Here is an 18,046-nt window from a genome sequence, read left to right as displayed (position 1 = left end):
TTGGCCAGGCTGGTCTCGAAATCCTGACCTCAGGATCCACCCGCGTCTGCCTCCCAAAGTGCTGGGATTACAGGTGTGAGCCACCGCACCCTACGGTGAATATTTTTTCCTGTTGAAACATTGTTTCAGTCTGGGCAATATAAAAGACTCCATATCTACAAAAAGTACAAAATTTAGCTATGCATTGTAGTGCATGTGTGTAGTCTCAGCTACTTAGGAGGCTGAAGGGAGGATCACTTGAGCCCAGGAATTAGAGGCTGCAGTGAGCTGTGATCGCAAAACTGCACTCCAGTCTGGGTGACAGAGTGAGATCCTGTCTCAAAAGAAAAGAAAAGAAAAGGAAAGGAAAGAAAAGAAAAGAAAAAAAGGAAAGGAAAAGAAAAGAGAAAGGAAGGAAGAGAGAGAGAAAGAAGGAAGGAAGGAAAGAAGAAAGAAAGAAAGAAAAAGAAAGAAAGAAAGAAAGAAACAAAGAAAGAAAGAAACAAAGAAAGAAAGAAACAAAGAAAGAAAGAAAGAAAGAAAAAGAAAGAAAGAAAGATTAGCTCGGTAAATATGTAAGCTCTTTAAAAGTACCTTACAAAATAATTTCATTTTTTATTGATATATAATAGATGTGTGCTATTTTCAGGGTACATGTGATAATTTAATACATTCATATAATTTGTAGAAATCAAATCTGTATAATTGGGATATCCATCACCTTAATTTGTCTTCTCTTTAAGCAAGGAACATTTGAATTATTCTCTTCTAGCTATTTTGAAATATATAATAGATTATTTTAAACTATAGTCACTCTACTGATCCATGAAACACTAGGACTTATTTCTTTTATCACATTGTATAATCTTACTCATTAGTAAACCTCTCTTCATTTCCCTCTTCCCTCTACCCTTCCCAGCCTCTAGTGACCAAAATGTACTCTCTATCTTCATCAGATACTCCTTCCCTTTTTTTTTTTTTTTTTTTTTTGAGACGGAGTGTCACTCTGTTGCCCAGGCTGGAGTGCAGTGGTTGGATCCTGGCTCACTGCAAGCTCCACCCCCCAGGTTCAAGCGATTCTCCTGCCTCAGCCTCCCAAGTAGCTGGATTACAGGCATGCGCAACCACACGCAACTAATTTTTTTTTATTTTTTATTTTTTATTTTTGGTAGAGACAGGGTTTCACCATGTTGGCCAGGATGGTCTCGATCTCCTGACCTCGCGATCCACCCACCTCATCCTCCCAAAGTGCTGGGATTACAGGTGTGAACCACCACACCCAGCAGAGATACACTTTTTTTTTTAGCTCCCATAAGAGTGATGACATGTGATGTTTGTCTCTCTGCACTTGGCTTATTTCACTTAACATAATGATCTCCAGTTCCATCCATGTGGCTGCAAATGAAAGGATTTCATTCTTTTATTTTTATTTTTTATTTTTGGAGAAAGGTATTGCACTCTGTCGTGGAGGCTGGACTATAGTGGCAGGATCATGGCTCACTGCAGCCTTGACTTCCTAACCTCCTGACCTCCTGGGCTCAAACAATCCTCCCACCTCACCATCTCTAAGTACCTGGGACTAAGGTGTACATCATCATGCCCACCTATTTATTTTATTTTATTTTTTGTAGAGATAGGGTCTCCCTATGTTGCCCAGGCTGGTCTTGAATGCCTGGGCTTAAGCAATCTTTCCACCTTGGCCTCTTGAAGTGCTGGGATTACAGAGATGAGATACCACATCCAACCTCATTCTTTTATTATGATTTAATAATACTCCATTGTGTATATATACCATATTTCCTTTATCCATTCATCTATTGACAGGCACTCAGGTTGATTTCATATTTCGACTATTGTGAATAGCGCTGAAATAAACATGGAAGTGCAGATATCTCTTCGATATATTGGTTTCCTTTCTATCAGACAAATAACCAGTAGTGGGATTGCTGGGTCATATGGTAGTTCTTTTTTAGTTCTTTGAAGAACCTCCATGCTGTTTTCCATACTGGCTGTATTAAATTGTATTCCAACCAACAGTATATGAAGGTTCTCCTTTCTCCCCATCCATTGTTCTCTCCCTTTTTGATAAAAGCGACTTTAGGCCGGGCGCGGTGGCTCAAGCCTGTAATCCCAGAACTTTGGGAGGCCGAGAAGGGCGGATCACGAGGTCAGGAGATCGAGACCATCCTGGCTAACACGGTGAAACCCCGTCTCTACTACAAAAATACAAAAAAACTAGCCGAGCGAGGTGGCAGGCGCCTGTAGTCCCAGCTACTCGGGAGGCTGAGGCAGGAGAATGGCGTGAACCCGGGAGGCGGAGCTTGCAGTGAGCCGAGATCCGGCCACTGCACTCCAGCCTGGGCGACAGAGCCAGACTCTGTCTCAAGAAGAAAAAAAAAAAAAAAGCGACTTTAACTGGGGTGGGGTGATGTGATATCTCATTGTGATCTTGATTTGCATTTCTCTGATAGTGATATTGAGCATTTTTTTCATAAACCTGTTGGCCATTTGTATGTCTTTTGAGAAAAGTCTATTCAGACCTTTAGCCTGTTTTTTAGTTGGAGTATTCGTTTTTTTTTTGTTGTTGTTTTTTGTTTTTTGTTTTTTTTTTTACTATTGAGTTGTTTGAGTTCCTTATATATTCTGGTTATTAATCCCTTGTCAGATGGGTAGTTTACAAATATTTTCTTTTATTCTGTGGGTTGTCTCTTCAATTTGTTGATTGTTAACAAATGTTCTTTTAATATATACCCAGAGTGATCTACAGATTCAATGCAATCTCTATCAAAACTCCAAAGGCTTTATTTATTTATTTATTTTTTTAAGGCGTAGAAAAATCCCTAAAACCGCTAGGCACAGTGGCTCACGCCTCTAATCCCAGCACTTTGGGAGGCCAAGAGGGGGAGATCACAAGGTCAGGAGTTCGAGACCAGCCTGGCAAATATGGTGAAACCCCCATCTCTATTAAAAATACAAAAATTAGCTGGGCGTGGTGGCGGGCGCCTGTAGTCCCAGCTACTCGGGAGGCTGAGGCAGGAGAATCACTTGAACCTGGGAGGCGGAGGTTGCAGTGAGCCTAGATTGCACCACTACACTCCAGGCTGGGCAACAGAGCAAGACTCCATCTCAAAAAAAAAAAAAGAAAGAAAGAAAGAAAAGAAAAAAGAAAAATCCCTAAAATCTGTGTAGAACCACAAGGAAGCCAAATATCCAAAACAATCTTCAGAAAGAAAAACAAAACTAGAGGCCTCACACTTACTGACTTCAAAACATATTACATTCAAGGTTATTATTGATAGGGGAAGATTTACTCCTATCATTGTATTGTTTGTTTTCTGGTTGTTTTGTATATTCTTTTTTTCTTCCTCTTTTATTGTTTATTTTTGCAGTTGGGTGGTTTTCTATAGTGATAACTCTATAGAGATAACAAGTGTTGGCAAGAATGTAAAGAAGGAAATCCTCATACACTGTACACTGTTGGCAGGAATGTAAATTACTGCAGCCATTATGGAAAACAGTATGGAGGTTCCTCAAAAAATAAAAATAGAACTACCATATGATCCAGCAATCCCATTGCTTGGTATATATTTAAAGGAATTGAAATCAGTATTTTGAAAAGATATCTGCACTGCCATGTTCATTGCAGCATTATTCACAGTAGTCAAAATATGGAAATAATCTAAGAATCTGTTGATGGAAGAATGGATTTTAAATGTTTTGTATACACACACATGCACACACACGCATACACAGTTATGTGACACATAATAATATTTTGATCAACAGCTGACTGAATGTACAATGGGAGTCTCATAAGATCATAATGGAGCTGAAAAAGTCCTATCACCTAGTGACATCTTGATGATTCTAATCCTGTGTAGGTCTAGGCTAAATTGAGTGCTTGTGTGTTAGTTTTTAACCAGAAGTTTTAAAATGTAAAAAAATAAAAATAGAAAAATGTTTATGGAATAAGGACATAAAGAAAATATTTTTGTATATCTATAAAATGTGTGATTTAAGCTAGGTGTTATTACAAAATAAAAAAATCTAAAAGTTTATCAGTAAAAAAGTTACAATACATTAAGGTCAATTTATTATTGAAGAAAGAAAAAAATGTTAAATAAATTTAGTGTAGCTCAAGTGTACATTATTTATAGAATCTACAGTAGTGTACAGGAATGTCCTAGGCCTTCACATTCACTCGCCACTCACTCACTGACTAACCCAGAGCAACTTTCAGTTCTGCAAGCTCCCTTCATAAGTGCCCTTTACAGATGTACCATTTTAATCTTTTATACTATATTTTTACTGTACATTTTCTAGGTTTAGATATGTTTAGATACACAAATACTTGCCATTGTGTTACATTTGCCTACAGTATTCAGTATAGCAACATGTCATACAGGTTTATAGCCTAGAAGCAATAGGTTATACTACATAGTCTAGGTGTGTAGTAGACTATACCATAGAGGTTTGTATAAGTACACTCCGTGATGTTCACACGATGATAAAATTGCCTAACAATGCATTTCTCAGCACGTATCCCCATCATTAAGTGATGCATAACTCTATATACACGTGTGTGTACCCCTTCGTTTAAAGAAGAAGGCAATCCTGACACTTTTGACAAAATAGATGAACTGGGAGGATATTATGCTAAATGAGATAAGCCAAAAACAGAAAGACAAATACTGCATTATTGCATGGTCTCACTTATATGACTGGGGGGTGGGAAATGGGAAGATGATGGTCAAATGGTACAAACCTTCACTTATAAAATCAATAAGTTCTGGGAATCCAATGTGCAGCATGGTGACTATAGTTAATAATGCTGTGTTTTATACTTGAAATTTGCTAAGACAGTAGATCTTATGTCTTCTCACCACACACATGCAAAAAATGGCAGCTGTGAGGTGACAGATGTGTTAATTAGCTGATTGTGGTTATCAATTTACAATGTATGCAAATATAAATCATTATATTGTACACCTTAAAAATATACAATTTTATTTTTCAAATATACCTCAATAAAGCTGGAAGAAATGCTCATTGACAGATGGATGAATAAAGAAAAAATGTGTATTTTTATATGAAATTGAATATTATTCAGCCTTTAAAAAAGAGGAAATCCTGTCATACGAGATAACATGCATAAACCTGGAGGACATTATGTTAAGTGAAATAAGGCAGTCACAGAAAGACAAATACTACATGATTTCACTTATATGAGGTATCTAAAATAGTCAAACTCATAGAAGCAGAAGGTAGGATGGTGGTCGCCACAGGCTGGGTGTGAGGCGAGAGTTCTTGTTCAATTTATATAGATTAAATTATGCAATACAAAGAAATTCTAGAGATCTGCTGTACAACAATGTACATAAAGTTATAAATAGTGTTCTGTACAATTAAAAATTTGGTATGAGAGTAGACTTCATGATATGTGTGGTTTTTTGTTCTGTTTTTTGTTTTGTTTTTTGCTTTTACCACACACACAAAAAGAACAAATCTTGTCTTTTTCTAGAGCAAGGATATTTTTGTTTTTGTTTTTCAGATGGAGTGTCACTCTGTTGCCCAGGCTGGCGTGCAGTGGCGCAATCTCAGCTCACTGCAACCTCCACCTCCCGGGTTCAAGTGATTCTCCTGCCTCAGCCTCCCCAAGTAGCTGGAAGTACAGGCACATGCCACCACGCCTGGCTAATTTTTGTATTTTTTTTTTCCTGACCTCAGGTGATCCATCCGCCTCGGCCTCCTAAAGTGCTGGGATTACAGGCGTGAGTCACCACGCCAAGCCTAGAGCAAGGATTCTGAAGCTAGGGTCTATACGTCTCAGCCCAAACTATATACAGCATTGAGTGAACATGTGTAGCTTTCAGGCGGAGAGAGTGCATAAGGTTCTATAGAATCTCAAAAGGCTCCTCATTCAAAAAGGAGCTGGATTAGATCCCACTGGGGAGCAAAAAATAAAAATTAAAAAAAAACTGATAACGACAGCAAAAAAGCTAGAGGCACTGTGATGAGGAAAATTGTATTCAAATTTGAGTTTTTCAAAAAGATTCAGCCAAGGAAGTTTTTTTAAAAAAAGTTCAGAGAAGGACTCCTATTTCAGTCTTCCTTCTTCTAAAAATGTAAACTTGTCAATAGATTTTGAATGAATACAAGACTCCTGAGAGGAATGTTTAATGAGGTGGAAGTACCTAGCCTGGTTTTAATTTATCTGTCCCTGGTTGGCCTTTTGCCCACCTCCTGGGTCTACTCCTTTGTGGGTCTTTTGTTATCCTTCCTGACTTTTGAATATTAGCATAATATTTTAAATATTAGCATAATCCAGGATTCTACTTTGTGGGTGAGATTCTAATTTCTCTGGGTGAGATTATATACTACAAATAATGGCTTCAGTTATCATTCAAATGTGTATTATCAATCACCACCCCTTCCTTGATATGCAGTTTCCTATTTCTACCTGCCTAGTGGACTTTCCACCTTTTCCCCACAGGCAATTTAACATACTTTAGAATGAATTTATCATCTGTCTGATGGCTCCAGCGTGTGCATGCACACTTCACACACACACACACACACACACACACAGAGTAATATACCCCTCAAATGTTCTCCGTTGCTTTATTTTTACTTGGTTCAACTCTATCATCAAGAGTTTGTTTGCACATATACTACGTTTAGGCACTTGCCAGGAAGTAGTCACAGAATTTGCAAACTGTAGAGGAACTTAAGAAATCAAGTCGCTCAACTCCTTCAATTTACAGAGAGGGTGACATCCTTAATATCGCACAGTGAATTAATGGCAGAACTAGCTTAGAATCTAGGCATCTCAAGTTCTACCCTGTACCCTTTCCACTATGCAATCATGCTCCCACTAACTGTATACTTCCAAAGAAGAATGAGATGCCTGCTAGCAGCACTGATTTTTATCAATAAAGAAGCAAGATAATCTAGTCACCTTATGTTCAAAATATCTACTACTTATGCACTGTTTGTACAAGGGGCTAGGTAATTTATGTTCTGCTGTAATGATGAAAAGGATAAACTGAAGAGTGCAACAAGACATCATTGTAGAGTAAGGCTTGGAATGAAAATAGATTAGTTAAAGGCTAGCTCAGTGCTTGCTTTCATAACAAGGTTGCGAGATGATTTTTACTTTTTCCTTACCAAAGTGTTTTCATATGTATTATTTCATCTTAGTCTCTCAACAGGCCTGGGAGGTAGGAAAGTCAGGGCTTATTAGCTAAAGTTTACAGAGGAAGAATAGGAGACTGAAAAGAGTTAGCTCAGTGATTTGCCCAAGGTCACCCATCTAGTTAGTGACAAGACCAGGGCTCAGATGTGTGTCTACTGCTTCCAAATGTCTTTCCTCTAGTCTAGACACATAATTCTAATAGTCCTTGAGTGATGACTATATATCCTGTGAACTGAACTTTACAGATATGCTGGGACTGAAACACGCTGGGTTCTACCAAGTGACATGGAAATATTATCCAAAAAAGAAAAAAATGCTCAGTTTCAAGGTGGGGCAGGGCAAATGAATGTTATAACATAGGTTAACACAAGTAAGAATCAACAAGTTGAGTTGCCATTTTATCAAATTTTCTGCTTTCAAGTAAGGAAAATATAAAACAATAAACATGATCAAGACGGTCTTTGTAGGTATAAAAGCCTAAAAGATCGAGGATGGTTTCCCATGTGAATCATCCCTAAGGACTTTAAAAAGGCAGGCTATAAACACCTAAATTGCCATTTTATTAAAGAAAAGTCAGGGTAATATGCAGACAGTCCAGGGGGCTGAGAAAAAAGGATTGATGCAGGGGGGTGACTTTGAGAGACATTTCAGTGGCATGCTGCAGCACACCGCAGGCTGCAGTCTGTTGAAGAGGCAGTGACAGGTGAGGAAGTAGAAGTAGAGAGTGGAAACCTTGACCGCAGAAAGCTGGCTGTGAAGGAAGGGGCCGCAGTGTGTTTGTTGGCCATGAAGAAGAAGCTGCACAAGAACAGGGGAAGGGACTGAACAGGCGAGACAGAGTGGGAACATCCTGTTGAGTCACAACTGAGTTGTCAACACTTTCTCCGCTAGTGAGAGGCCCTTTAAAAATTCACTGCCCGCATGTGGCTTCAGAGAAAACACCTCAAAGAGAGACGATAACCTGTCCAAGTGAAGGCAGAGAAATCAGCACAAGATTCAGTAACAAACTCGCTTTTCAGGACTATTATTGTGGCTGTTTGGTCTGTTATAAAAGCCCAGCTCAGAAACTACAAGGTCAAGCTCGAACAGATGTGCAGAGATGTTCTGGACCCAGTCTAAAAGCTGATTCTTCCCGAAGGCACAACATTATTAATTGGCCAGCTTATCAATGGATGCTCTTTCCTGTAGGTTTGTTTAGAGACAATACTGCTAGTCATAAAGTTTGCTGATTGCTGGCTTGCTCATCTCAGTGGGGCAAGTGCAAGGCCGTGCCAGGAACTCCAGATGACTGGAACATACACAAGCACAGTGCTACCCATAGACGCCAACACTGAGCCAGGGTGCGGGGAAGCCCGAGCAGGGGGCATCCTCAAAGTGCTTCTTTATTTAAACTATGCTCTGGGGCAAAGTTTCATAATGACCCCACACACCTAGCGCGTACACACAGAGCAGCCTACACACACAGCCTCACTGTGTCCGCTGGCCTGCTTGCTTTGCTTTCCACCCCTCTAGGCAAGGTCCACAAATTAGCAGCCTTTTAACCCTCCCAGATCTCCGTTCTCGGGACCTTCAGAAGAAAAAGGCAGTCAGAGAAACATGAACGCGCTAATCAGGAAACCAGCGTTTCAGCCCACTCAGCCACGCGGGCCGTCCACACTAACGACTTTCACCTCCCCTCGCCTGGACTGGCTGGAGGGGCGGGGAACCCGGCAGTAAAGAGGAGGACCAAAGAGGGGCCCTGCTTGAATGAAACAATGTAACAATTGATGTGAGGCCTCGCCTCGCTCCCACTCCCCAGCGATCCTATAGGCGAGGTCCCAGTGACTGCCCCTCCCCATTGCTCCGTTTTCTTGTCCATTACGCGCTATCCCTCCGCCTCTCCTTCTTTCTTTTCTTTTCTTTTTTTCCCTTCTCCTTTTCCCCCCTCTCTCCCCCTTTCTCCAGCTCCGTGTCATTTCCTCCTTGCGCTCGCTCGCTGCCTGAGCGTCTCCAGCCGGGAGAGTAGGCGGAGCAGGGCGGTAAGGGGTGGCGTAGAGCTGGAGGGCGATGGTGGCGGAGCTGCTGGGGGCGGAGGCAACGTAGCCCCCTCGGAAAAGGAGCCCGGCGGCGCCTGAGCCCAGCCGAGGATGGAGAACCGGCCTGGGTCCTTCCAGTACGTCCCTGTGCAGCTGCAAGGGGGGGCACCCTGGGGCTTCACCCTTAAGGGGGGTCTGGAACACTGCGAGCCGCTCACAGTGTCTAAGGTAAGAACTGGCGGCTCCTGTCCTAACGGCGCCCAACTTTGAATGGACAAGCGGGTGCGAAGGCTGCCGCTGAACGGGGCCCTCAGGCCAACTTTGAAACTTAGTTAGGGCTAGGAGCGAAAGCCCCTCTGAACGGCACGGAGGGGTCTTGCCACCAGTCCAGGTGCAGACATCCCCTAAGGGTGGCTGGAACACAAGCTGGGAGCACAACTAGCCCCCAGCTAGAGCCTTGCGCAGACACACTCGCGAGGGCGCTGGGGCAGCCCTTGCTCCCCCACGTCGGGGCGGCTACTCCCCTCAGTTTGGGCTGGAGGAAGTGGAGGCCGTTGGGGATTTATCCCTGGAGGCCCCTGCGTCCCTACGGGACAGTGAAGGACTGAAGGGACAGTCATCGCGGCTTGGCAGCTCTCTTGGCAGTGTTGGCCCCTCCATCGACGGGCGGGCCGTCCCTCCCAGGCAGGTTGCAGGGCTAGGGGCCGGTGTGGGAACGGAGATGAGGCACTGGTGGCTTTTGCCAGCCTCACTTCCCACGGCCGACGCGCACAGATCCATTCAGCTCTTGGGGCGTTGTTGCCGCCGGTTCGGCTCGGCCTCTCCCTCCCTCCAGAGTCCTGCCCCAGCGCCGGCGAGATTTCCTGCACGTTGAGAAGTGTGGAGGAAACTTTTGCGCCATGGAGCGCAGCTGTGCTGGAGCTGCTGCTGCTGCTGCTGCCGCCGCCGCCGCCACCGCCGCCGCCGCCGCCGCCGCCAGGGTTTGTTTGTTTTAGGAGTCTGTGATCTGCTGGAAACCAAGTTGCAGCTGAGGACAGGAGAGAGGAGCTCTCCTGAGTGCTCCAGAACCCCCAAAGCGAGCCTCCCCCGTAGGGGTGAGGGCGAGGGGAAGGGGCAGCTGGAGCTGTTACCAGGAAGAGTGACTTGTGGGACGACTCACCTTGAGGTGCCAGATTGCCAAGTGAACGGACTTTACGAACTTTATTCCACTTTTTTGTTGTTGTTTCTCTTAAATCCTCAAATCCGAAAAGCCCTCCCCCTTCCAACCCGCTTAAATGGCAATTGAAGTTGTAGATGTGGGTTGAGGCTGGAAATAGAAAGATGTGTCTTTTCAGCAGGGAACAAATATCACTTTTTTTTTTTTTTGCGGGGGGGTGGGGTTCAACATTGGTCACATCTCAGCAGAGGATTCAGCAAATGTATCCCGCAACACACACCCACAATAACCTGTGCGGCATTTTGCGGCATTCGCCTTGCATTGGAGCCGCTGGTTGACTTCCAGTGTATGGGATCCTTCAGGCCTTGGGGCCCACACTCTTAGGAACCCTGGAGTGTTGCCATGGGTGTACCAATCAGATTGAGGAGTCTGAGGTATGCTGAGGCAACATTTTGGGGGGCTGGCAGGGACCCCTGTGATCATTAGCCTCCCCAAACTAGCTCAGATCTTCATATAGCACCCTTTCCCCCATACTTGTCATGTACTTTAACTAGCCTGAGATGCCTTTGTCATCCACCGTCACAACCCCTCCTGAGGCAGTCTCCCTCCAGTGTTCTCTGGAGAAAATTATGTGCTTTTTTTTTTTTTTTTTTTTTTTTTTAACAAAAACACTCAACTCCTTTGGTGAGGGGAATCCTGGCCTTCAGGAATTTCTTCTAATCAAGCTCCTCCTCTCCCCTCTCTTTCCACCAAGGTCACAATGGGATATGCAGCCCTCTATGGTCTGGCAGTTCCTCCCTTTCTTTTTCTCCTCACACCGCCCACAGAATTTCCACAGTCTGCCTAGACAACCTGCCTTGGAGAGGTCATTTTTCAGCTCTGCCCAGAGCTGACCCATCTTGAGAAGTACCCCAGAGAGTGCTTGCTGCTGTGGTCCTGGATTATTTTGTGAGCCAGTGAGAGCATGGCAGGGGGTGTTACTAAGTATGGGGCAGCCAGCAATTTGTGGTCTGGCTGGGGGATTATTTGAGGGTAGATGAGGGTTTCCTTGGCCAAGCTGTAGAGGAAGTGCTCCATGTGTTGAGAGGCAGGGTGCCTTCTAATGATTCCCTTTCCACTGAATGTGCAGTTGACCCCTATTATATGAAGGCTCATTATGACATGCATTTAGATATGCAAGGGGTAAAATTATTTCTCCCATTCCTCCTAAATAGCCTAGTTCTTTTTTTTTTTCTTTTTTTTTTATTATACTTTAAGTTCTAGGGTACATGTGGATAACGTGCAGGTTTGTTACATATGTATACTTGTGCCATGTTGGCGTGCTGCACCCATCAACTCGCCATTTACATCAGGTATAACTCCCAATGCAATCCCTCCCCCCTCCCCGCTCCCTGTGATAGGCCCCGGTGTGTGATGTTCCCCTTCCCGAGTCCAAGTGATCTCATTGTTCAGTTCCCACCTATGAGTGAGAACATGCAGTGTTTGGTTTTCTGTTCTTGCGATAGTTTGCTGAGAATGATGGTTTCCAGCTGCATCCATGTCCCTACAAAGGACACAAACTCATCCTTTTTTATGGCTGCATAACAGTAAAAGTCAGTTATAACTGGGTTGGCCTCAACAGTATAAAAAGGGACCATGGTATTTTTTAAGCACAATGATTGCCTGTATTGTGTTTTTCTTGACAAGACACTGTTTTGGCATATTTCATTAATTCCCTCTTCATTTTTTAACCTTAATTTTATTTCCTTTTATGATTCAGAACAAAATATCTTTCTCCTTGAAAACAGCCTTCTTAGTCTGTACACACTGATTGGGATGGGTGGAAGGGAATAGAAAGATAATTAGGTTAGCAGATTAAAAACTTGGGTTCTAATCCTTTTTCTGCCACTCTCTATTTCTGGAATCCTAGGTATATCACTTGCCTTACCTGGGTCTAGGCATCCCCATGTCTAAAGTGACATTCAAGTGGGTGGTCTTTAAATGATACCCTGACAATCTAGTAGCCATTTTTTTGTTTGTTTGTTTTTGAGACAGGGTCTCACTCTGTGGCTCAGGCTGGAGTACAATGGTGCCAGCTCGGCTCACTGCAACCTGTGCCTCCCAGGCTCAAGCAGTCCTCCCACCTCAGCCTCCCAAGTAGCTGGGACTACAGGCACACACCACCACGCTTGGCTAATTTTTTGTATTTTTGGTAGAGACGGGGTTTCACAATGTCGTCCAGGCTGGTCTCGAACTCCTTCAAGCAATCTGCCCACCTCAGCCTCCCAAAGTGCTGGGATTACAGGCATGAGCCACCACGCGCCTGACCGAATAGCCAATCTTTTATGCTGGCTCTGGCTTTCTTCTCAGAAGTGTTGCTGCAGAGTGAGGAAAATGAAACTTTGCTTCATTTGCATACAGTGTTACTATTTACAATGTGCTTCCTCATCCTTTATTTCATTACTCTTGCAGCCACACTGTGAGGCAGTCAGGAAAGATTGTGGGGAAACTGATGGAAAAACTGAGACTGATGTATTCAGTGGCTTACCTATGTCTATCATATGGAGAGTCAGTGGCAGTCCTACTAAGAGAGTTTCCAATTCCTCTGCTAGTACTGTGGTTTGTGAAGGAGTACAGGGCAATAACTTTCAGGGATGTATCTCATCTTATTAGCCTCCTAATGCAGTGTCCCTTTCCATGCCAGCCTGTAATTCCACACTAAGTGAGGACTGGGTTGTAGGTACACTCTGATGGAGTCTGGGTTCAGGGTAGGAAAGGACTGTTTTGATGACTCCAAATCACTTGTGATGATCTCAGGTCAGGGAGAGACAGAGTTAAGGTGCAGGAACCATGGTGGAAAATGGCAGAGAACCTCCTTTGCAGAAAAAAAAAAACCACAGAAACGGTTTGCATCAGGGATGGTGTGGCATACATGCTCAGAGATATCTTGTGGCACAAGTGGAGATATCTGGGGAGTGGGGGAATTTGAAAAAGTAGTAATTAGTGGGAGAAGAGGGCATGCAGTGTGAAAGTCTAGTTCATAGTTGTCATGGGAGACCCTTTGGACCAGGAAATGATCAAGTTGGGAAAATCATCAATTCCTGCTGGTTCCTATGATTTCCTTGAATATGGGGAATTCAACTGCCTGATTTATGGACACTTGTATAGTCTCTCCCTGACAATCAAGTGGTAAAGAAAGAGAAATTTTTTTAATACTGTTGCTGGATGTGGTGTCTGGCACCTGTAGTCACAGCTACTCAGGAGGCTTAGGTAGGAGGAATCCCTGGAGCCCAGGAATTCCAGGCTGTAGTGTACCATAATTGGGCAACATAGTATGACCCCACCTCTAAAAAATAAAATGCTATTGATTATCCTAAATAATAGGGGATAGTTTATGATGTTTCCCTATATTGTGGTGTTTCGAGTGAGATCATGGTAACAAGTAAAAGATACATGACCGCTAAAGGAATAGGGTCCATGACATTGGCATTATTGATTCCTTTGGTTAACATGTTACAGTACCTCATTGACCCAGGAGTACTGTCTGGATGGAATGGGGATAATTAGATGTGTCTGATGATATGTAGGCTCATGCTACATATTTTCCCTTTCCTTGGCTCATTTATGGTAGATGTTTCTATCTGGCATAGTGAAGCAAGGGGGGCTAGTTACTGCCCTGGAACAAAGCAGGGTGGGATAGGGGAGTAGCCTGGAGGAGAAAGAAGCTTCACCCCCATCCACTTGATGTGCTCTGATATTGCTTTATAATTTTACCCTCTCTAGACCCAAATCGCTATTTGCAGAGTGGAGGCTAGGCTTAACTGCCCCATCTCTATTATCACAGATGATGTGACAATGAATTAGGCAAACTCTAATACTGTTTGCTGTCCTTAGCCTAGGACAGTGGCAGGGTGTGCTCATTAAGTTGTTTTAGTCTGTATCCCATTCCTAGTCTGACCTTATTTCTAGAAGCACACAGAGAGGCAGTTGAGACTTCAAGAGGATCTGGATAAACTCAGATTGAGGTTGTCTTGTGGCTGGAAGTAAATGTAGCTGTGATTTTGAATTCTTGTTGGGTGCAGAGGTGGTATTATATGAACAATGAGAGTTCCTGTGAAATCTTTTGAGCTGTGTTACAGACCAGTGCCTGGCACTCACAAGGGACCTTTGTAGGGTATGCGTCTTTGGAGCTTAGCTCAGCCTGGTTACCTACATGAATTCCCTCCTCATTTCTGCCTCTAGAATCACCAAAGATGTCCACTACCTCAGTTTCCCAGCTGCTGCCCTGTCCCAGAAAGTAGAGGGCATTTTGAGGCATGGATTAGAAATCCATCAGAGAGATACAAAAAAGGTTGGAGGGAGGTGGAGCAAGAAGGATGGGTGGTATAGCTGATAACCCTTGGCTGAGCTTTGAGTCGATACTACTTTTGGCCCTGCTGAGTTTTCATAATACACCTGGTACCCCATTGAGAGCCACATGTATGCTTGCTGAAGTTAAAAAAGGTCAAGCCTATTAGAGGATTTTCCCTCTCCAAAACCTCACACAAAGAAAATAATTCAACTCCAGCTGGAAGACACTTGAACATTGTCCTTTAAAAAAATTAAAATGATTTCCCCCCTTGCCCTCCTCAACCCCCTCCCCAGGAATTTCTTTAAAGAAAAAAGAGAGACTCAGACTTGAGATTGGAGGTTATGGATGATTATCTGGAGGGAACATCATGGCTTTTATAGCTAGGCTTCTTTAGAACTAGGGGAAAAAAAGATGCTGACCCATCTGAGAAAAGTTAATGAAGAACAGCAGGGATTATGGGAAGAGCTGCTCTCACTGCCTGCCCCTCTACCCCTCAAGCACCAAGGGGAGACTTAACTCAGGGCTCCCAGACTAATTCTGTTATTGTTAGAGACCTGGAGTCAAGGAATCTCAGAGTGAGGACAGCCTTTTAGAAGTCACCTAGTCTAATCTTAACCATTTCATGAGCCTCCTGTGCAGTGTCCCTGGGCTTGTTCTACAGTAGTCACAGGGGAGTTCATTCCCTTCTAAGCCTATCCATGCCGTTGTTGAAAAGTTTTGACTGTGGACAGCTTTTCCTTTGTTAAGCTGCAATCATTTTCCTTTTAGCTATCATCCATAGGTCCTAGCTATATCCTCTGGATAGCATCACACAGAACAAGGGTGCTTCCTCTGTCTTGGGACAGCCCTTGGGATATCTGAAGGCAACTATTATATCATCTTGTTTCACTTTTCTAGGAGAGCCCTTGCTCTTTCAGCTGTTCCTTATGGGATGTAGGTTCCAGCCTCTCCTCCTGTTTCCTCCTCCCACTCATGATGCACTTCAGCTTGTCCATGTTCCTCTTAAGTTATGGATCCCACAGCTGAATAGTGTAACTGAGGAGAATCTGACCACAGATGAGTATGAACATTCTTTTAAAAAAAATACAGCTGAAGATCACTTTGGCTGTTTCTGGTGGCCATGTCATACCAAGGCCCCGTGTCAAAATGTTTTAGTGGAAGTAGTTGTGCTGCCATTAAGCCATACCTGCCTAAGGTCTCTATGAAGGCATCTGGGACAGCCACATAATAGATTTGGAAGGGACACATTTCATGTCCTACTATTTATTTATAATTGCCTCTGCCCCTAGCCCTGGCCAGCCTTGGTAAAGGCATTGTAGGGGAGATGAGAGAGAAGACATAAGCCCTGACTTCAAGGAACATATATGTTTAAACAAAGAGATTATTAAGTTACAGAGAAGGAATTTGTGTAATAGAAGAAGGAAATGGCATTCAATGAATAGTGTCAAAGTCAGAATTCCAGATCTTTTTTATTTCCTTTTTACCTCTCTGAACTTAATTTCTTCCCCTTCTGGAAAGAATAGTTGTCTCTAAGATGGAAGATGCTAACCATATGTACCATACACTCTTCAATTCACAGAGCCCCTATGTAGGAATATAGAGACAGCAGTCTCTGTCCCTATCCACTGTCAGATACCTATTTCCCTGCATACTGCCACTGACACTGATTGGAAAAGCGCCTGCTGTTGCTGCCATCCTTCAGCTCTGGGTTCTTCTGTCTGTACCTGGAATACACACACGAGTGATTCCTGCTGGAGGTCTTGCATCCACAGCCTCTTTCTCCCCATCTGCCCACATTTACCAGTTGTCATCTGAGCTGGAAAAATACCTTTCCTTACTACTAAAGCCTTGATCAGGGAGTGGATTGGAGTGGGGCTTAATCTATATTATTACTGAAGGGTAAGGGGTCTAAGGAAGAGAGTGTAGAGGTCTAGGAAACATGTCTTCACTGACACAATGTTATTTATAATGGTTACGTTCAGAACAGTTCTGGAGAAGCCTATTTAATCCATAGTGTATCATTGATTAAATTACACAACCTAACCATCATTTATAATGTCCTGTCTACAGGAAACAGAATTCAAAGCTCCAAGCTGCTTATTTATAGAAGGTATTCTTGGGAAACAATGCATTCGTTAGTTAGGAACAAAAAGTGCTCTAGATAGCTCTGTTACACAGTTCTGGGGGAGTTTGGGATTCTACTACCGTTAGTGCCCAAGGTGTTCATACCTTTGATGCTGGGACCAGATGTATGTACATGGTTACATTTCCCTCTGAAACTGAATTCCGGGTTACTCTGAGAGTTATCTTGTAATCAGCAAGTAACCTTTTTATATTGGTTATGTCAGTATCAAGATCACTTTCACTCAGCTTCTATGAAGCCAAAATTTGTGTCTCCTGGTGCTCCCTGAAATACTCCCTTCACACATAATTCAATAAAATCATTAATGAGTAAGTTGAGTTACTATTTTTTCTGGCTAAAGATTGTGTTCCAAGGACTGGGAAGGGGTAGAGGTTTGTTTCCTTATACCTCTTTGCCCCATACAGTATAAATAGGCTAAGTGGAAAAATTGTCTTATGCATTAATGTTGCAACAGATGATCCATTCTTCCTCACATCACACTGGCATGTTTACTTGGTCAGATAGCCATCCTGACCAGGCACTAAAGTTGCAAAAGTCAAGATGACTTGATCTCTCAAAGTGAACTCTAACCTCTCCCCTTTGACTTCACTTCCACTTCCTCCTCTTTCACTGTGAGTCTCTGACTGTACCATATCACAACACAAGTACTGCCTAGTAGCAACAGAGACACATTTTCCATGCATCTAGGCTGTCCTTCTTTTATGTCAAGTCTTTGGTTCCCATCCCCCACCCAAGAGCACCAGTTACTTGAGGCCTACATTTTGGACTGTCTCATTCAAGTGCCATTGCTCCTTTGTTCATTTATTGACTGCCCTGCCCTCTGTCCAAAACCCAACTTTTTTCTTTTTTGGTCACAGTGAGCCCTTCTAGTCTGCTGTACCAGCTTTTTCCCTCTTGGCTCAGCCATGCTTCCCGTGGTGGGGGTAGGGAGGAGGGAGAGAGAAGCTCACTGAGTTGAGGTTGATAGGTTTGAAAACACTCAGCAAATCATGAGAGAATCAGAGGGAAATTTCCTCACACTGCATCTCTCTCTCTTTTTCAGTGATGGACAGACTCTTTGTCACATTCTTTATATTCTTCTATCAACTTGCTGAACAGTCATGGCATGTTATTCTGGCTCACCACACCCTCCTATTTCTTCTCATACCCTCCATGGGACAAGTTCTTGCTTTACTGAAGGGTTGCTAAGGACCCCAGGATCCTTACTTGGTCTAGGCTGTGGAAGTGT

The 18,046-nt window shown here is 43.3% G+C and overlaps 1 protein-coding gene across 3 annotated transcripts in view; it reads left to right on the top strand.

Moving 5' to 3' along the window:
- Nucleotides 1-9,124: 9,124 nt before the first annotated feature.
- The window catches only part of SHROOM4 (shroom family member 4), a 247,744-nt gene continuing 238,822 nt past the window's right edge, over nucleotides 9,125-18,046 (top strand). For all 3 annotated transcript variants that reach the window (XR_006695454.3, XR_006695453.3, XM_045384065.2), the window contains exon 1: nucleotides 9,125-9,417. Coding sequence is in view for 1 of the 3 variants with exons in the window: in XM_045384065.2 (XP_045240000.2) it covers nucleotides 9,301-9,417 (117 nt within the window). In the remaining 2 variants the exon portion in view is untranslated. The remainder of the gene's footprint in view (nucleotides 9,418-18,046) is intronic.

Source organism: Macaca fascicularis, chromosome X (assembly GCF_037993035.2).
Source record: "Macaca fascicularis isolate 582-1 chromosome X, T2T-MFA8v1.1".
Taxonomy (NCBI): domain Eukaryota; kingdom Metazoa; phylum Chordata; class Mammalia; order Primates; family Cercopithecidae; genus Macaca; species Macaca fascicularis.
This window is presented reverse-complemented; position numbering and strand designations above follow the sequence as displayed.